The sequence below is a fragment of the Oculina patagonica genome, chromosome 6 (assembly GCF_052425735.1).
Source record: "Oculina patagonica isolate OP01 chromosome 6, crgOcupat, whole genome shotgun sequence".
Taxonomy (NCBI): Eukaryota; Metazoa; Cnidaria; class Anthozoa; order Scleractinia; family Oculinidae; genus Oculina; species Oculina patagonica.
The window spans coordinates 25257773-25278939 of NC_135763.1; the positions used below are offsets into that span (position 1 = coordinate 25257773).

Consider the following 21167-nt stretch of genomic DNA (forward strand, 5'->3'; position numbering starts at 1 on the left):
CTCATTTTATTAGATATTTAATCATTTTTTTCTTAAAAGAAAAGAAGCTACTCGAACCAGTGAGCGATTCTGGTAGAGAATTCCAAATTTTAGGACCCTGGAAAAGTATTGTAAACTGCTTTAGATTTGTACGAAAGTGATGTGATCGATAACACTTGGATATTCTTGTGTCATAACTGTGTATTTGACTACTGGTAGAAAACTAATTGAGAAACATCGGAGGCAATAATTGGTTATGATAGTAAAACATAAATTTAGCTATTTGCAATGCATTGACTTGGAAGATATCTAAGATGCCCAGTTTAGCAAATAAGGAGGGCAGAATCATACACGTGTGTGGTTAACCTTAATATCTGACACGCTGCCAGCTTTTGTCAAATCAGCATATAATTTATGGACCTAACTGGTGCAAACGAATGAAATAGGGAGAACAACTACAGCATTTCCAGTATACCCTGCAACTTCTTACTTCTTGTTGGAGTAAAATTGGTATCACTTGATAATTTTGACAGGTGTGGTTTACATGAAGAAAACAGCAGTTTATAGTCAGGCCCAAAGCTCTGTATTGCATCAACAAGATGAACTCCATGGACAGCAAACGATGTGGTGGAATCATAAGGCCTCTTCATGTAGTTTGCCTTAACTTCTAACACCTGTAGTTCAGCGATCAAGCACCCTATGTAATGCAACAACAACATTTAAGTTCATACCAAACGATATTCAGTTTCAAGACTCAACACAATTTCTATCTATTCAATTACATATGACTTTCTTAAAAGCTAAGACTATGGCAAGTTAACGTCTGAAACATCTATGCTAATCGAAGGCTACAAGTTCCTCCTCTGTTGAATTGAGATACAAGGTGAAATATTTTAAGGCCATGCATGCAAAGAACAAAAACAAAAAAGGCAAACATTATCCGTTATTGATTGCTGTTTTTATTTTTCGACATCTAACAGGATTGGCAGATACATGTTCAAGAAATTGGTTTTCAAATTTTAGGAAAACAAAATTTCTGTCATTACTGCTTTTTTTTTGGTTTTTGTTGTTGTTTTTAATCTGGTTATATTACTACATCTATTATCACAGCTCTTAAGTCTGTTCTTTTCTTCTACCTCGACATGTAATTTTACCAAACGTATTTGCAATGAATGCCATTTCACTTCACCAAACAATATTCTCCAGAGAAAATTTTTACAAAAAAAGCAAGCCATATTTTCTAAGAATACATGACTCCTCAGACTGGATAACAGATCTGTTTTTGTAAATAACTGTTGTAAATACGGCAATAGAAAGATGAGAAAAGTTAGTCTTACCCATGCTGTGAACACCGAGAGAAACCTTGTCGATACTAAACTCAACAAGCAGCATCCTGGACTTCTTCATAAGTTCTTTGGTTTTATCTTCTAATGTGGTGTCCACTGCTGACCTGCTGAAGCTCCTAAAACATAATCGACCAAACATAATTTCCAAGGAATGTATTGTCAACTGTCTATCATTTATAACGTTCTGGTCTCCCAATGCCTTGTGCGTCACACAAAAAATTTGACAAGAGTTTCGAAAATGTCGCTTTTCATTTGGAATTGGCCCCAGAACAATCTTGCTTGCAGGGCTTTTTCCTTCAAAGTTACACTCCTCTCCCAAATTACAAGAAGTTTCTATGTTTTTTAAACGTGTTTGTTTAAAAAACATAAAAATGTTTCTAAAACATACATATAAAATACCATATATAGCTTTCCCATTTTTCCAACAAGTCCACAAGAAATACCGTGTCTTATTAACTTCATTCTAATGCCTAAACGTTATTCTAGTTCACTTTACTGCTTTTTATATAGAGTGCAATAAAATTGATTGTATCACGAATGCTTCCCAAAATATAAACATCCATGTTCAATAACCTGGTAGTTGATTCCTTAACCATCTCAGGAATTGTGACACTGCTGCTGTATAGACTGTGGTACAAGTCATCCACACTGCTGTTCATCCCTTAAAACATAAGAACATAACCATTAAATGTGCCTTGCAAAACTTTCACAAACATTCCTATAATGTGGGCAATGACACCAAATGTTTTTTTTTTTTTTGCAAAGAATAGGAAGTTATTAAAAATAATCTCCCTGACACTACGATGCTGTTACATGTGTATATTTCAAGAGCGTGTTACAGGGTCTAAGTAAACGAATTGAGACAAGACAGTTTTTTGCACAAAGGTAATAACCCTATTGAATATAACATATTATTTTCCAGCCAACTGCATAACCACAACTCCTCAATTCCTGTAGTTAGGTCATTATTGGTAGTACTGTACTAAAGGCAGATATACTAATAGGTATACTGGGAATAGCCAATGTTAATTAAGGGAATTGTTGTTACGGAAACAGACGAACATTTTACTCCCTTCGTTTTGCTCCAAACATGTAGGCATTTATGACATATAACTTACTTTCGTTTTGGGGCAGTGGGGTAGAACTAGTACTGGCGCCAATCCTTTCTTTTGGCATTTGTGGAGTGAGATTGGAAGCTTTTGGCTTATTCAATTGTTGGACACACTTTGTCAAGGTTTGCAGCTAAACAGGAAATACAAGATACGAGTGTTAGTAGCAGTCAAATATTGTAGCATCTGATTTTGGCCAACAGGGAGCCAAAGTCTAGTTGCACATCAAGAGGAACTGAAGCATTCCCTGTCTTAGTCAGGGAACAGGCAAGTACATTTCTTGGCAAATCATTCTGAAGGAAACGAGAAATGCTTCCTTTACGTTTCATGATACGAATTGCCAAATTTCAATAAAATACAAAAGAACAATTAATATGCCAGATTAGGAGGCCTTCTTAGACCTTACAACTTTGTAACATGCGACGTTTGTGGTGTGTTGCTCGCATAGTGCAAAAATGCATACAATTTTATCATATAAGCATAATCTGATGCTATGTTATTTCCAGCACATGACTTTTGCAAGAAAGCCATAGGCTTCATTTACATAAAACTATTCATATTCTAGACTAGTCCACAAACAGTCTTCATTAACCTGCCCATAAAGATTTACTGCTGCTGCTGCTGCTGCTCCTGCTACTACACTTACAAATAGAGTGATTTTACTTCAACCGTGAAATAGGTACTACTCAAATAGATACTACTAGACACTAATTCTATTGTTTTCTTTTGTTTAGTTTTCATCATTTAGCACTAATTGTTAGATGTTGTTTCACGGGTTAAATAAAATCACTCTATTAAGTTGTAGCCAACTAGATGAGTAATTCATTCACAATGCACACCCACAGTACATGTAAGTTCAACTGTACTATGCAGACCAGTAAAATTAATGGTCTGAGCTTGAAATGGTTTGGAAAATACATGTAGTTGATCCATCTTTAGATTGTCGTCTGTAACCTTTACCGGTACAGTTGAACATCTCATAATGCAGACATCCTTAACATTATGGGTAGTTCACTTGGTCCCAAACGGACTAGAGTTCACATAATATCTATCTTTAATATAGACAGATAGACAGCCACCCCAACCCCTTTGGTGTAGTTTATTTGAAGTTGGGCTGTATTAAGACTTGCCCCCCCCCCCCCCTAGAGTTACTTAGGTAAGATTGCTTTGAAACACCGCGCAAGTGACTGTGCAGAATTTATTCCTACTCGGGTAATCCCGGCCTGACCAATCGATCAAAATCGATGATCAGAAATCAATCAATTAATCGATATCAATCGATGATGGTTAGTTAATTGATATCGATTGGTATGGGCCAATCGATAATCACAAATAAAATTTCCTTAATTACAGCTATTGTCATCGATTGCTATCGATTTTCATCAATTGTCATCGATTGTTATCGACATGCGGGGTACAAACTGGGCATCCCAAGGACAATTCTCAAGCATATCTGAAGGAACGGATAAAGCCGGGGATAAAGCAACGGACGTTACACTTGTTATTAAGTATGTGGTCAAAGGGTACCATGTCTGCGACTTCACCGTTGAAATCAATCAATTAATCGATATCAATCGATGATGGTTAGTTAATTGATATCGATTGGTATGGGCCAATCGATGACCAATCCATAGTCACAAATAAAATTTCCTTAATTACAGCGATTGTCATCGATTGCTATCGATTTTCATTAATTGTCATTGATTGTTATCGACATGCAGGGTACTTGGGCATCCCAAGGACAACTCTCCAGCATATCTGAAGAAACGGATAAAGCCGGGGTTAAAGCAACAGAAGTTACACTTGTTATTAAGTGCGTGGTCAAAGGGTACCAAGTCAAAGAGAAAATGGGCAGGGTGCGGGAACGCGTTTAAAGTTACTAATCCGCATAGACAATATTATTATTGACAATAATTAGGCCACCTAAAAACTGAGCTGGTTTCTCCTGAATGACACACTAAATCAAGGAACAGCTTGGAATGAGCAACTTGTGTCACTTGCAGGAAATCAATTCTAGCTGACGCTTTTTGCCGCGAACAAATTGCATCATTTCTTTTGCATTGAGTTGGTTTCTTTTATTGTTTTGACATCAGTTTCATGCACCGTGTGCAGTTGTGTGCGCCATGGCATGTGTTAAAATTACGATTTTCTTCCTTTTTTCTGTGGGAAATCATGCTCATGGCCCTTGATGGCTCTCTAATTTTTGTAAGATTTAAAAGGGACAGACACAAAAAACATTTGTATTATGTTTATTCCAAACTGGTTTAACTGCCGATGTAAGAAGGAATGAAGACTTCTCAAGAGGTAAAACCACAAGCGTGTCTCGCGAGCAGAGCGCGCAAAGTTGCACTTATGTCCAGGATTGAACGCAGGTATTGTTTAATGAGCTAGTACTTCGTGTTTGACTGTGTTATTTGACATTTCCATATTACTTCATATTTGACAAAATTTGGTGTGTTTTGCTGAATTTTTATTAATAAGGACACTTTGTGATGCCTGTCATGAGGAACGTGCATCTCATTAGCGTTCAATCCTGAACATATCTGCAAAGTTGGAGAGCAGAGCGTGCCCAGTAAGTTCGCGCGCAATAATCTCGACATATTCTCGATGGCATCACCGGTGGAAAAATCCACCGCTTACACCACATTCCACAATTAGCGCGCCGTAGGTGAAACAAGTCCCTTGTTCCGCCACCACGCACGCCCTCTGTTTCCATATTCAGTGGTCTACTGCGAATCTAACGAGCAACTTGGAGCAAGTCTAGGCTGTATTCTGAATACAGCCTAGACTTGCTCCAAGTTGCTCGACAGCTTGAACTAGAATTCTCAGCTTTAAGCAGCTGCTGACTTGAGTCTAAGTGAATGTTGTGTTGTAGAATCCTTCAGAACTTCAGAAATTTAACAGCTAAAAACGTTAAAATGTATTTTGGACAACCTTCAAGCTCAATCGCAGGAAATACGGTATTCTAGTACATCCCAAGCCAGGTTATAGTACTTGGCGTGGCTATATAAACTTCGGAAAGCAAATACACTAGAATTAGGATAACTAATTAGGCCCATCTACCTTGTGTTCATTGATGTGCAGTGCCAGGCTGGGTAGTTTAGCAAAAAGAGTCACTGCAGGATACTGGGGATCAGCTGTAAATAGCACTCTCCTGCAAAACGTAACAAACATACTTTGTCCTATAAATAGACAATTAATACAACTATATATTGTGCCAATGATCTTGTGTCGAACTCAATAAACTGTAAATAGAATGATAGAAAATTTTGCACTGGAACCCTTTCTTCAATTAGTTAGATTTTGCTTCTAGTTGGTTTTGGAGTCACCTAATTTGAAACACCTGTGAAAGGGCTGTGCAGTTCATGGCTGGACATCTACTAATAATTATGTGGTTGCCAAGACTAGACTTACAGAGCCAATGGTATCACTAACACAAACCGATCGAGGGTGCTTGACTGTTAGTTAGGCCTTGGCAGATTGCACTGTCACTATCTACATTTTACATGAAGCATACAACATTAAGACAATTTCCATAATCCTTTCCTTCTTTTCGCATTTGCGTTTCCAGTAAAACAATTGTGTCAAGGAGTAGATGCTGTTTCCTTTGCATTTCTCCTAACAGTTCTTTAATACATGTTCTATTTTTTAAATGCATCAAAGAAGACTTCTCACCTCTCCATCTGGATGGCAATTGTGAATTTATCCACCACATGAACATCACTTGTCATGAATGGTTTGCTGGCAATTCGTGACCAGTTGTTCTTTACATTACAAACCATCATTTGTATGTCTGACAAATCTAGAGTGTACCTTAGAAACAAAGTAGAATAATAGGCTTATAGTACCAAACACAAAACAATTTCAATAAGAAAACTGACATCTGATACACATGAAAACCACAAACATTAAAGACAGATTCCCCACCTCTCATACATCTTGTCAATCAGCGACTCGCTGCTTATTTCATTAACAAGTGCATCCGTTGAATCAGTGATTGACATAACCTCCTCCTCCTCCTCTGCAGGTGGGGTGCTGGGTGGAGTCACAAAAGAGTCATCTGTATAGTAAGCAAAGAAGAAGTTCAACCCTAACATGGAACCACCCAACAGTAAAAGCTGGGACAACTTTCAGAATTCTTATGCAGAGACATCTTATTATTTTAATTCAACTGATGCAAACTGAAATCAAATGGAAGTGTTGTCGTTAAGTTTTGAGGAACCTGTTGCCTTAATTTATACAACTGTTGCTCGGGGGGGGGGAAGGACTCCCATATTAAAGGGACGGGGATGCTCGTCGGAAATTTTGAAAAGAACCCCTAAAAGAGACCAATCTGGGTGTGGCTCAAGCTATTTTAGACCCCTAAAAGATACCAAAATTCTGAAAAAAGAACTTATATTTGTATATTTCTTCACGTGCAACCCTAAACGAGACCCTGATGGCTAAAAATATTGCCATTTTCCCCAGAACACCCTAAGTGAGACCCAAAGTCCGAAATTTATACCCATAAGCGAGACGACCAGCATCCCCGTCACTTTCATATCGGAGTCCCCCCCCCCCCCCGGGCTGTTGCTGTTTTGTGGCTGGATTATACCACACGTTAGAAGTTACCTTATTACATGAAATGTTTAGGGACATGTTAATTTTGCGATTCAAAAAAAAATTAAGTGATTCACATGATATGATGTCAATAATCAAGAAAGAATGAGTTTAGTTCCACTGAAGGGAAGTCGATTTTCAATGTAAATGGAGGTTGTGGTAACTGACTCAAGAACAATAATTCACGCACAAGTATTTTGTGTAAAGTTTGCTAGAACTGTGAGGGTGGACTTACAAAATAACCCTTGAACAATAAAAAGAAGAAATAAACCGATTCTCCAAGATGAGAAAAACGAAATTAATGGTTTTTTGGTGATTTTCTTCCAATTGACACTGTCAAACTTGAAAACGTCGGCCTGCCTTTTCAAGTTTAAATTTTGGCCACTTCATTTCTACCTGCCCAAAGCCACACTAATTTTTAATATATTTTTTTTATGACAAAGACAGTGTGTTTTAGTAGGGCCAGGCCACTATTAGTGGATTTCCAATTGTTACCAGCACCTTCATCGGATTTTCAAGTAGCGGTAATTCCTTGTTGTACTTTTTTGTGTGTCTCACATATTAATATTATTATATGTAGTTCAACCACACAGGAGCAGTTCTTCTCTGTCCTTCCTTTAGGGTTAAAGAATGCCCCACAGTATTACTAACGCAGTAATTAAGACTAGAGAAACGGGTAAAATAAAGTAACATTGATAGTAACTTTGTACTATGTTTTTACCTTCCATTTCTGTTTTTGAGTCCTGACCTTCTGAAATGGTCTTCTTTCTGTTTAGGGCTTGGGTGTTTGCAAAACTTAAATGCCCAAAGTCTATCAAAACCTAACAAACAAAAACAACAAATCACACTTCAGAATAATGATCTAACTTTATTCTGATTTGCGCAGATATGGAAAAGATCATTCTTTTAAAACTCACAGATAAATTCCTTTATTACATATAATTTATCTTTTAAAGAATTTAATAGATTGTCAAGATCGAAAACAAGTGGTAAGATAATGTACAACAAGTGGTTGACAAGGGAGCAAATAAATAGCATAAATTTTTGAGGCTGTAGCTGATGGGACAGTCAAAATATGTTTGTATTAGATGTTCTCTCTACATGTACAGTGAACAGATCAGGTACAAGATGCAATTGTACAGTGAACAGATCAGATACAAGACACATGTACAGTGAACAGAAAAACACCCTAAATCAGTTGCTAAGGATTTGTAAAAATCATCTGTCTCATTGATGTATATGGACACTAAAGATAGTGTCACCTTTCAAATTTACCAGCACGGCACAATAAGTTAGTTTTGTAATTGACGAAAGAAGTTTAACTCACCACTGAAGCCTTCCTGTCCTGAAAACTCTCTGGAACAAGAAATCTTGGTGCAGAAATGTCCAGATGAATATCCCATTTCTTTGACTGGCCCTATAACACATACCACAAAGTATTGCAAACTCATCATTTGCCTTTCAATAATTCGGTTCAAATGAATGGTTAGTTAGGTATTTTGAAAAAAGAATATTCTTTTCTAGACAGAAATAGTCCTACAATGAGACACATTTCTTGTCATCATGACAAAAAAAGCCTTTTAAATAAAATCAACAACAACACTTTGCCATTAAATAAAGAATATCTGAGCATGACCAGTCTCTGTTGAAAACTCTGGAGAATCAAATTGAAAAAAGTGCATTGTTCCTTTCAGAAATTAAGTTATAATTACCATTTCTGATCCCTCCATCATGGCATCAAGTGTCTGCACAAGTTCAGCCCTTGTCTGGCTTTTGAGTTCTTCATATCTGACTCGTGCCACTTCACGGAGCTGCCTCTCAATATGAAGGGCTTGAGTACCTTCCAGGGATGCACGGGAAAAAAACGCTGAGATGTGATCCAGCACCACTGGGTTGTAAACTACATCCAGAGGTTGTGTGGTTACTGATAGTCTAGATACCATAAGATTAACAGAAGTTTGTTATCAATTATTAAAATAAAATAGAATGTTTATCTACTATTGTTAAGTAACACCGCAGACTATAATTGTCAACTCTAGTAGATAAACAATATTTTACTAAGTAAAAAAGTCATACAACAACAAAACTGTCACAAACAACATCCTAACATGCCTTGAGCAAACAAAGAGATGATGAGATTTATCAACGGAAACATTGCACAAATTACGCAAGCATCATATATACTTTACTGCCCTGCTTCAGACCCAAGCCCCTCAGTGTGTGATTTTTTATTTTTCACTTTTGCAATTTCTAAGATAGTAGAAAATTAACTTTGTAAAAGTTGCACTTGTTTTGGACAAATTATGTATTCTGGGCCCCAGTTACTGCACTCAATATAAGTACATAAGAAATAAGTGATCCAAGGACACAATTCCAATTTTAGAAAGTGTGAGTAAAACTAACCTGTAACCAATTTTGCTTGCGGGTGGTAGCGATTCAAACTTCATTTCAAACACTGGTTCACTCATATCTTGTGAAATATTAAGTTCTGAACTTGCAGCAGACATCACCATTGCTCCAAATGTACCTTTTGCTAATGTTCCCTGTTTCTTGCTTTGTGAGACTCTCTGTGAGAGAAGAAATTCAATGATGCCAGGCTCTGCTCTACTAAATGGAGGTGATGTTCGTCTGCCTGTTCTATGTCTATACTAGATGTTCGAAAGAAAAGTTAGTGCAAAGTGCCTTGTCACAGGGCGTCAAGAGGATTGACTGTCATAATGTGTGAAATTCCTGCGAGTTCACGCTTTCAAGTAATATATGTAAATTTTAGGTTAATTACTATTTGTGATAGTGTCAGTTGAATTGTTGTACGAACTCAGCAAGTATCTCTAGATTAAAACGTACTTTCTTTGAGTTGGCAAAAGTTTAGTGCTGTTATTACAGAAAGAACTTTGTCCAGGATTGCCAGAACACAATAAGCTGAAATGGTCTACCTTTGGGTCTTGTGTTTGATACGTCAAACATAAGCAAAAAAGAGAACGGAAAGTGGTGGCCAGTAACTTCCCTGTTTACCTGATCACAACAACAAATACTATCTTTCAATAACAATTATAATACCTCCAGTCTTGATCTCATAATCTATCACTAGGCAAGATTGTAACCTGATTCCCAATAAAAATTTAGAAAATAAATCACTTACTTGTGACTCTCGACCTTGTGGACAAATCAGAGCTGGAAACAATGTTCCTGTGGTCAGTTTATCTCGAACAAACAAAGCTCCCAGACTCACACTAAACTCCCAAGTGCCTGAGCGAGGCCGCATCTCAGAGTCCCATCTCAAGTCTGAAAATTCCACTTCAACAACTGGCAATGCAGTTGTTGTTTGTGAGATGGTGTTTGAGTGCTTGGTGTTGACCAGTTTAAAGGAGCCAGCATCCAGTCTGAAGTTCAAGTGTGCAAAGACCTGGTCTCTATTGAAGATTGATTCATTGAGATGACTATCAGCAAGCTCACCAAGAAACTCCTCTTCCTCTGTAAAACAATGGTTTGGAAGATTGAAAAAGCTATTTCAATGAGAACCATTCTTAAACTCCTTTACTAAAGAATATGTGAGCCCATGTGTAACAATATTTACATAGCAGTAGAAACTGGAAAATATGGGAAGAAAACTATATAGTGTTGTAGGAATAGTAAGAAAACAAATGAGCAGCACAGTTTTGTATAGATTATTACTATTACTATTGTATATATTATTACTAAATATAAAACAATAAAGTTTAATTCCTTTACCATATTGATCCTTTTTGAATTAAAATACACCAATACAGACTAGGAAAAGTGTGTTACAAATGCAATAATAATAATGAATTGATGAGTGGAGAGAATGAACTCAGAAAAAAATTCTGAGTTCACAGATGGAACTCGAACCCACGACCTTCCACAATATACATCAAAAAGGAACTATTTTGCACAAATAATCTTAATAATACCATTGAACATTAAATTTCACAATGAAAATAAGCATGTATCCACCATAAACAACACTGTATGCAGGCACAAAAAGAGAGCTTCAGAAATAGACTTAAGTATCACAAAAGCAACACACTTTTTTATAAAAAAAGTTGGTGGTAATGATATTATCAACTTACCCTTTGTAGTAGGAGGTTCCCCCATAAACAGTGGATTTGCATCATTTCCTTTTGTCGTGCCAGCTGTCCCATCAGTAGTGTCTGTTCCAGACCAACTGTACCATCTTGTTAACCAGCCTTGCCAACTCCGAGCCCCTCCTCCTGTTCCAGAGGTACCTTTCCCTGGCTCCTCTTTCTGTAGTCGCTGAGATTCACCTTCATTGCCTGTATATGTCTGCATCTGCCAAACAAAGGTTCACTGAGAATCAAAATGATACGCGATACAAAACTTGCTATACGGTAATATCTATTGCTTGAAAAGACCCAAAACAAAATAACAGTACTGACACAATTGACAGGCTTCTTGTACAAAACAGGGACTTGCCTAACATTCATAGCTTGTCTAGTTAACCCAAAAAAACGTAATTCAGTGAAACATAAATTGATAAAAAGGTACCTGACTCAAGTCATTCTCTGCCCTTGCTTGTGCAATTGATCTCAAAACTACCAGCTCCTCAAATGTCAACTCATCCTCAATTTGTGCCTGTACCTCCTAGAAAAACACAGAACATAACATCTCAGGAATAGCATCTCAGCAAACAATGAAATGTCACTGTTCTTTTACCACCCTTCAAGACTTGCTAAAACAGTTTAAACCGGACAAGCTGATATTCTGAATCCTGGAATACAAACAAAACACCAGTATAGTGTTTAAATCAACTCAAATCTCACAGAGCTTCCCGCCAAACGACGTCACAAATATGCGTCTGGGCTGCTGAGCAATATTAAAAATGGCAGCTGCTAATATTGAATTTCTCAAGATTTGAAGGAAAAATTTCTGGAGTTACAAGACTCTTTGGAACTTGAAACTTTGGTGAGTATATAATTTTTATATCCACTTTTTAATGGTGGCGAGAAAAAAATATGTGCTTTCTGGAGTGCCTGATTTCCAGGAATTTTACCAGATTTTGGCTTTTACCCAAAATGGTAAATTAATGTATCAGCTTTTGCAAAGTTTAAATCTTTAACAGAAAAGTTTAGTCTGTCAGAACTTGTCAAGGAAAAATTCAGTCTGGTTATGTATGTACTTTTAACGGAAATGTCCAATCTATTTGTGTCAGAACATCCGAAAGAAACAAAATTCAACAAAGTTGACTTAAAATTGTATATTTTTCTCACTAGAACAGTTCACTGCAGATATTTACCTTGAGTAAAGGTTCCACTGGGGCAGATGTAAGATGTTGTGAATATATATTGACATATTTCACAATGTCGTGAGCTCGTTTGACTGCAAAACTCCAAGTTTGATGATGATTTCTCTCTTTAATTGACTGAAGAATGCACGTTATTGAGAACTGCCACCATTTCCTTGCACTAATAACCGTGAGAAAATTAGCTTAGAAAGCAATCCTGTTATTGAGCAATGACACATGCATATAATTATATATGTCTTATAGCTGCAAAAAAGGTCACATGACAAATAAAAGATGGTGCCTATAAGTGAATTCTCAGGTTGATCTAGGCCAACAGCCTGAATTTTACTTGATTATCCTGCTGTACTTCAGAAGCAGTGGACACAACCATTATTATAGCTGAACAGCCCTCTCTAGGGTATCAAATCCACAATGAAAAATTTTTCCTCTTGGGTCAATCAGCTACAGCAGCTACTTAAAAAATGGAATTATTTTATAATTTATTGCAGTTTCTAAAAGTCAGTAGGTTTGAGGTTCTCTCTGAGGTAATCTTTGCAGTGCTCCAGATGTTTTTAAATGCATTGTCTCAGAGAGTCAAACTGAGCAATCATGTGCCCTACATGTTCAACACAGTAGATTGTACACATGCATCTCATTAGCCAGTACAAGTATACACTGATTGTTTGGTAGGGCCTCAATTGAGGGTGCTAATGTTATATACACTACACTGAACACTTACTTGTTCTTAATTGGGCTTTTTGGCCTCCATTTAAGGTAATGACATTGCCTGAAATGTCTTTCAAACCCATCTATCAAAGCAAGCAAAATCTTGTACTGTGTTTCCTCCAGCGACAATGGAATCGTTTCCACATGAACATCCGCAACAAAACGTGGCATTTGCCGAGACCTCAAAGGCAAAGTACTGGCATTCCGCTTCATCTTGGCCTGTGCACTCGTGGGCTCCAAGATGTACTGATGCTTCTATAGAACAAAAAACAAATGTGACAATAGCAGTTATGAAATTCTTATTATTGTTTCAGATTTAAAGCAATTAAAATATACATCTAGATATACATTAAAACCTAAGGATATTGGAAGACAGCAGAGTTGTTGAAAAAAGAGTGGAATGGAAGTGAATATTGAGAATGTATCGACAGCAACAAAAACTTTTAAACAATCCTACGAACTGTTATGTCATTTCAGCTATAATTTATCACGTTATCATAATATAGCAAGCTGCCTCATAAAGATAAATTTGTGCAGGGAATCTAAGCTTACTGCTGTAAAAAATTTCAAAGTTGGTTACTAAAAGTACATGTACTCACACTAAAGCCAGCTTTTCCCTGGTTTCTGTTAATTGTTCGTTGAAGTGCGCTCTAAAAATACAAAAAGTGAAATTATCCTCACCTTTAACAAATACCAAAAGGTCTACATAATTAGTATATAATTAGGCTACTACTATATACATGAAGAGGGCTGGTAAACCGGGTTTTAATTACAGTGGAACTCCAGATTCAATAGTATGAAGTGACTATCAGTAGATTGCTATTAAGCACCCAGCAGGATGGGGTGCTAGTGCCCTTGCCCCCCACCCACCCCCCAACCAGTAGTTTGTCAGGTTTTGTAGGTAACCCATTAATGTTCCTAGGCAGAGAAATGCACTGTGGAAGTACAGTATTGCGTCCACATTTTAAAGAAATGAAACAATCCACACAAATTTGCATTTGTTGAAGTTGACAGTATTTATTTCATTCCTTACAAGCAACCCTCAGCTGCATGCAGTTTCTTGGTGATTCAGCATAAATCCACCAGTACTCACCTCAAGATCTCTGGATGGCAAGTCACCTACAAGAGTCACATCAGTATCCCAGTAGATGGCCATGTTTTGCAGCTCAATTAACTTGTATTTGACTGTTCGTTCATTCTGGATAATCTCTTCTGGATTCTACAACCAAAATGTACAGTTATGTAGATGTTGTGGTTTAAATATTTATTTATCTTGAGTTTCGTTTAAATTTTTTGAACCAGTTGATTTTTATTTTTCATTGTCTCCCATTACTCATTATCAAAACCTAAAACAAAGGAAAATAAAAATCAAACCAGTTTGAAAAAAAATGTTTAAACCATAGATAGATCCCAACATAGATACATGTACTATTATTCACTTCAGTAAAAGTCTGTGTTGGCCATGCCACTGGCATCTTAAGTATTAGTAGGACTATTTCTACTTTCCCCTAGATGTGATACTAGGACTACCCCCAAGCATTAACATTTAATTTGTCTGTATTTATTTATACAACTAGGTAGAGAGAGTCACTTTGTCCAAGAGACACCATTTACACACGGCTAGAACCTGAAGCCCTCAATCCAGAGTCTAGTGCGGCAGGTAGAGAGAGTCACTTTGTCCAAGAGACACCACTTACACACGGCTAGAACCTGAAGCCCTCAATCCAGAGTCTAGTGCGGCAACCATCAGGAAGTCCTCCATCTCTCCCACATTATTATCCACTTACATGTAAGTAAGGATCAAAGTCTGTCTACAAGCTTAGATGGTTTACTAGTCTGATGTTTAACTTTGTTTTCTAGTACCTACGAGTATTGCTAAACCCCCTTGATAGGATTAGCATTGGTGGCCAAATGGTAAGCACACTGGACTCTGGATCAAGTGGTCCAGGTTCAGGCCTAATGTGTTCTTGGAAAAGACACTTTACTAGATCATAGTGCCTCTTTTCACCCAGGTGTATAAATGGTTACCAGCAAATTTAATGCTGGAAGAGGGGGGTAACCCTAGAAACCCAGAAACCGATCCAAAAAAACCAGAAATCCAGTAAGGAGAGATTGTAATGTATGTTTCTAAATAAAATTTTAATTGCAAAAAAATATGTTCAGTTTTGCTTATTTGTGCCCCCCCCCCCCCCCAACTCTGGCGACTAAAGTGCTTGGGCTGGCCACCAAATCTGAAAAATTATGTGCCACCTGACCCCAAGGTTTTTCTCCTGAAAGTCGAGCCCTGTAGTGAATAAGGTTCAAGAGTTGTCAGGGTCAGTAAGTAGTTTTTATCCCAATGTTTTTTTCTCATATCAAATACTTTTACCAAAACCTTTAAAGCCCTGAACATTTAAATCTCAAATGCATTTTCCGGTATTAAAGTGATAAGAATTTGAAATCCAAATGTTCCCTGGGTAGCATGCCCCTGTACCCCCATCGACCCCCTCCCCAAGTTAACTCACTTCAGGGTTTGACTTTCAGCCCCTCCACTCAAATTCATCCTGCGCAGTCCCTGTAGCCTACTATTCACTTTGGTTAGCCTACTATGCACTAGTCCGGTTAGCGTGTTGACGGTTAGCTCTCAATAGTTGTAATGGGTTTTGCTTGTTTCGGACAAATTTTGTTTCATTTTGCTTGTTTCAGCCATTTCGGTTGTTTCAGTGGTTTCGTTTCCGTCGTTTCATTTTGGTGGGTTTGTTTTGTTGTTTTGTTGTTTTGGGTTTTAGTACATGCTGGCAAAGGGCCACTGGCCACTCTGTATGATATAATTTAACAGTTCTATTTAAAAGAGTTCTGTTCTTTGTACAATGTAAAAATTAACCTACCTACAGCTTTTTATTATTAACACTTACCCAGTTTTCATTGGTAGACTGAGCTGAGAGTTTTGCAATGGTAATGCCAAATGCAAAAGGTAAGGATTCTTTGGTTGTTGCATCTTCATAGCGAAAATGTACATCACTAATAACAAGCTAAAAGGGAGAGAAAAGGAATACAAGCAAGGCTAAATATGTGCACACCTTGGTCTTATATATAAGTATAACAGTATTTCGGCTGATTTGGGGGTCAGTAAAACTTGGATACTGGATTGAGCATTATTATGGTTGAATCAGTGGAGCTTTTTGGGGTCTGCCATTATTTTTTTGGGGTTAACACAAGGTATTATTTATACCTGCCAACTCTCACGCCTAAGGCGTGAGTCTCATGCCTGCAAGTTAAAAACTTCAATCTCACGCCAACTCACGCTGACGAACCAATTTCTTACGCCTAGTCAAAAAATGTTGGTTATTATAACCATAACCAACACACTTTCCAAAAATATGTAAACTCAAACCAATGTGAGGAAAGAAAACTCCATGTAAAATGAGTAAATGACGATACTTTTTCCCTGAATCTCAGAGTTCTGACAAGAAAAGCATTGGGAACGAGGTCGAGTTTAGCAAAACACATCCACATAGTGGGATCGGGATATGTTTGGAACATCTTCGGAAATCCTGGCACTCTCACGATAAAAATGTCACACCCAGAAAAAGTTGGCAGGTATGAACAGGTATGAACTTTAAGGTATGATGTACATTTAAATGGCAATCTCCTTGGTTTCGATTATTTTAGGTCGGCCTCTCTGCCAGTGGCAGAAAGAAGAGGTTATAAGTGGAATTCTACTTAATATCCTTATCAAAATTAATAGCAGACAAAAATTCTCACAACAGCTTTATACAGATTAATTACATGTACCTGCAAGTTTTCAACAATTGTTGTAGAGAAAGAGGAATACAGGGACGGCCACCAAGAACCAGACCAAAAGCCTCCAGTATTTTCATTTCTAGCTGCCTGTTAAGTTTTAAACACAAACATAATTGGCATAGTTAAATAACTATTTAGTGTTAAACAAATGAAAGGAAAAAGATTATTTAAAAAGCTTAGTCATGAATGGCCGGGATCCATTTTCATCAGCTAGTCAGAATTGAAAAGTGTACATGTGTACAAATGTACATATAAGACATACAATGTGTATTTCCAATTATACTTTTTTTGTTCACCTGTCTCCTGCCAGGCCTTGGCATGCGATGCTCACTAGCATTGTCACATGTAAATTTATATCATACATGCTAATTTTTATACTGCAAGAATTGTTGCAGGATATTGTGACAAACATTTCAGATTTTTCCATGACACTGGTCATCATTCATAAATACATTTTTAGCTAGGAACTGAAACTCAAAAGGAGTCCTCAGCTTTCATGATAAGTAGTGGATAGTCATACATGTACTCAGTAACAAAAACTCCCAATAAGAGTGCCATGGAACTGAAAATGAGAAAGACTGCATTTTTCTACTCACAAGCCACTGATCCTCCAGAGTATCCAGGCGCTTCCTTTTGCGTGCCCTTTCCCGATCTTTTTCTTCTTCTTCATTGTACTAAAGGAAGAAATAATTTTATTAACCAGTCAGACTGGTTTGACCTGGTTTTAGTTCTTTGCAGAAGCTGCACTTTCATCTTTATATCTAAGTATAATAATGTATGCAGCCCAAAAAGTGGTCTCCCTGAATTTCCCTTGAACCCTTTTACAAACCCTTCTATAATGTCTAACAGCCTTATTGAAGCTGTTAATAAATAACAGTTCCCAGTGGTTTAATGTACCAAGTTGTAGGGCAAATGGGTCATTATATATTGTGTTAACCTTTTGCCTCATTGAATTTTGCATACCTAATCTTAACAAAACAAAATATTTGTAGGCAAATTGGTTTTCAGGTTAAATCTGTTTCAACCACAAAAAGCACTTTTATTAATACACTTTAAGGGAGGCATCAGTCAGCAATTGTCACACAATGTTGACTGGCTGATGCAGTTCTAAATTGTGAGCACGGCCAGGTGGGATGCAGGAATAGTACAGCATGATCATAGTTCATTTGTACACGAGGCTTAAAGTTACATCAGTGCTGTTTGTCTTGCGACATCTTAACTAGTTCTTAGCTTTTTATTGGTCACTAGCGTATAGCACTGTAAATTTACTTCATCTAGGCATATTACTGCCACATATTGTAGATTTAACTCGGTGTTCTTGGACTTAAATGCATTCTACAACAGTAGTGAGCTTTAGCTACAGTACATAAATGGCCGCTACTAGCGGTTTCAATTAATTGTTAAGACAATTTTAATTATTTAATTGGGATTTACTTGTGATGATTTCAAATGTCATTGTAAGTCAGAGTGTTCTTTTTAGATTTAAACAACTTAAAAGTTGGAAACCAATAACATATTATTGCAACAAATGTCAGCTATTATACAGACCTCATTGCAGATCAGAACAATAATTCTATGAGTGCCATATTGTTATAAATTATTGTTTACCTCTGAATGTTGACGAGGTCCGGCAACAAGATATAGCTTGTTAATATGTACAATCCATGGCTCAGCCTTTGGTCGTCGTAAGGGTATCGAGAGCTGTAGGTGGCCGATAAATCCTGATTTTACTTCTAATGGCAACTCAAGTCCTTTCAAAGCTGTCTTCTTTAAAGGTAGGTTATGAAGATCAACAGTGCCTAGGAAAACAGACAAAAGTTAAAGAGTGTTTAACATTCTTGTCCCCAGGGGATAGCAACTATCAGCACAAAAAATCGTGACCTCTGGCCAGTACAATATTTTAAACACGTACGTGCAGTTGAGAGCAGTCATTTGCAACTGTCAGCCAATCAGATTCGAGTCAGTACATGTAAATCATGCACTTTCAAATTAGAACCAACCTGCAGAGGTCGTGATTCTTGGTGCTGATCAAAATGATTGGAAACGACTGGAAACTTTGTGTAGTTGAGAATTGCTACCCGGTAGATTTCGTGGAAAACAATGTGCGGCAAATCTTTTACTCGTGCTAAAGGAGTTATAATATTATTTCTGTGTTTAAGGTCATTTTATTTTCAATAAAAAGTCCGAAAAAATCTTGCAAAAAATCTTGCGCCAAATCGCGCGGCAATTAGCGCAGGATCATCCGGGACAAAACCCGGTCCGATACTTGAAAAATATCGGCCCTCACGGGACCGGAAATAAAGTACCGTATTTTCTCGATTAAACGCCGGACCTCGATTAAACGCCGGCCTCGGCCTTAGGTCAAGCTTAATTAAAACAAGTAAATATATTCTGTTTGTCACAAATCTCGATTGCAACATAAGCTATCCAATCCGTAATAGTGCACCTTTGGGAAATAATCACCTTTGGATACCCAAGTACACTTTTTCGGGACAGAACGAAGAGAAAAATTGTCCCACCTTGACAAACTGCCCCTTGGTCTCGAAGATCGGTAACAATAAATCAATCTGAAAAAATTGGCAGAAAATTGCAGTCGGTTAATAAACCACCGGCCCCGATTAAACGCCGGCTTCAAATAAACGCCGGGTTCACGAAGCCAAGTTTGAAATAAACGCCGGGGGCGTTTATTTGAGAAAATACGGTAATCTGATTGGCTGATTTAGTTATTGGCCCTCGGACTGCCTTAGTTGTGTAATAATGGACATTATTATATGGCTACAATAGTAGGCGTGCACTGATTGGCTGCTGAGCGGGCATTATTTTCTTGTAATGACCGGGCATTATGAAAATTTTTCTCGGCTGGACGGTTTTTTTTTTTTTGAGTAAAAGCTACTAGAGAGGGGGCAAAAACAACAAAAAATGACGACAAACTTAGTATAACTATCTTTTCAATAACTGAAAGAAAAATATAAGCATATCGATAGTTCTTTAGTACAAGCGACGAAGAGAGCCACAGAAAGCGAGAGCGAGTTTTACCTCCAGTGTTTTTCCCCTTGATTATACTCTTCTTTTGAATAGTGCTTAAAGGCCATATAATAAATAACTTATTAACCTCGTCAGTTCGGTCATTACAGGGGAATCTCAGACCTCGACCTTGATGTATTGACCTCACTGTCGATCGGTCAATACATCAAGGCCTCGGTCTGAGATTCCCCTGTAATGACCTCACTCTCGGTAATAAGTAGTATTTATTACACGACTAAGGTGGTCTGAGGGCCAATAACTAAATCAGCCAATCAGATTGCTTTATTCCCGGTCCCGCGAGGGCTGATATTTTCCAAGTATTGGACCGGGTTTTGTCCCGGATGCTCCCGCGCTAATTTCTGCGCGATTTAGCGCAAGATTTTTTTCGCAAGATTTTTTCAGAGTTTTTATTGCTTTAAAAATGAAATGACCTTAAACACAGAAATAATTTTAACTCATTTTAATAGCGTGCGTAAAAGTTTTGCCGCACATTGTTTTTCATGACATCTACCGGGTAGCAATTCTCACTACACAAAGTTTCCAGTCGTGTAATAAATCTCTTATTAACCAAGCTTGCTCGGGACCGTACTGGGCGAATATTGCCCCTCTGTCTTTTTTGTACGGACCTGGCTGCACTCGATCCGTACTGTCAAGACCTCGGGCCAATATTCGCCCAGTACGGCCCTCGCGCATGGTTAATAAGATATATATATTGGCCCTCAGTTTTTTTTGTACAGACATCGGACTGCACTAGGTCCATCAGGGTGTTCATTAGGCATCGGAGATCGGAGAATTCTCCTGCTACTATGTAGAATTCTCCGGCTAAATTTCAAATTCCTGTACCTATTTTTTTATTAAGATGCGGAAACTTTAGAAATCATTCTCCGGTTACTTTACACCCCAGGGGGGGTATTCCGGGATCAAAGTGACGGGGATGATCGAATGGAGGCAAAACTCAGGACCCAAAAAAATCCCTAAGTCTCCTGACATTACCCAAAAAAATCCCTGGACCAAAAAAAAAACGCCCAAAAAATCCCTAGTCAAATTACCCCTAAATTGCCAAGGCCGCGCCAAGGCACTTTAGTTTGATTTTAATACCCAAAAAAATCCCCTATTTAAATCAAGTCACCCAAAAAATACCTGCCAAATTCTCCTACCCAAAAAAATCCCAGAATCGAAAATTTCGACCCCAAAAAAATCCTTCGCACATCCCCGTCACTTGGATCCCGGAGTACCCCCCTGGGCTTTACACTATTCTCCTGCTACTACAATTCTTAATGAAAACCCTGTCCATACTGCCACAACCTATTTTATCATTAAATTAAAGCTTATTGAAATTTT

At 37.7% G+C, this 21167-nt stretch overlaps 1 protein-coding gene across 1 annotated transcript in view; it reads right to left on the minus strand.

Moving 5' to 3' along the window:
• LOC144656671 (intermembrane lipid transfer protein VPS13D-like) overlaps positions 1 to 21167 on the minus strand; it is a 138296-nt gene that overhangs the window by 115670 nt on the left and 1459 nt on the right. Inside the window, exons 2-23 of the mRNA XM_078516914.1 lie at positions 18411 to 18601; positions 17399 to 17476; positions 16794 to 16889; positions 15914 to 16030; positions 14113 to 14238; positions 13619 to 13669; positions 13033 to 13274; positions 12306 to 12474; positions 11558 to 11653; positions 11122 to 11341; positions 10173 to 10504; positions 9437 to 9600; positions 8746 to 8965; positions 8361 to 8450; positions 7755 to 7854; positions 6362 to 6494; positions 6110 to 6247; positions 5498 to 5588; positions 2444 to 2567; positions 1899 to 1986; positions 1317 to 1441; positions 470 to 676 (exon numbers count right to left, since the gene is read on the minus strand). Coding sequence (XP_078373040.1) covers positions 470 to 676; positions 1317 to 1441; positions 1899 to 1986; positions 2444 to 2567; positions 5498 to 5588; positions 6110 to 6247; positions 6362 to 6494; positions 7755 to 7854; positions 8361 to 8450; positions 8746 to 8965; positions 9437 to 9600; positions 10173 to 10504; positions 11122 to 11341; positions 11558 to 11653; positions 12306 to 12474; positions 13033 to 13274; positions 13619 to 13669; positions 14113 to 14238; positions 15914 to 16030; positions 16794 to 16889; positions 17399 to 17476; positions 18411 to 18601 — 3198 coding nt within the window. The remainder of the gene's footprint in view (positions 1 to 469; positions 677 to 1316; positions 1442 to 1898; positions 1987 to 2443; positions 2568 to 5497; positions 5589 to 6109; positions 6248 to 6361; positions 6495 to 7754; positions 7855 to 8360; positions 8451 to 8745; positions 8966 to 9436; positions 9601 to 10172; positions 10505 to 11121; positions 11342 to 11557; positions 11654 to 12305; positions 12475 to 13032; positions 13275 to 13618; positions 13670 to 14112; positions 14239 to 15913; positions 16031 to 16793; positions 16890 to 17398; positions 17477 to 18410; positions 18602 to 21167) is intronic.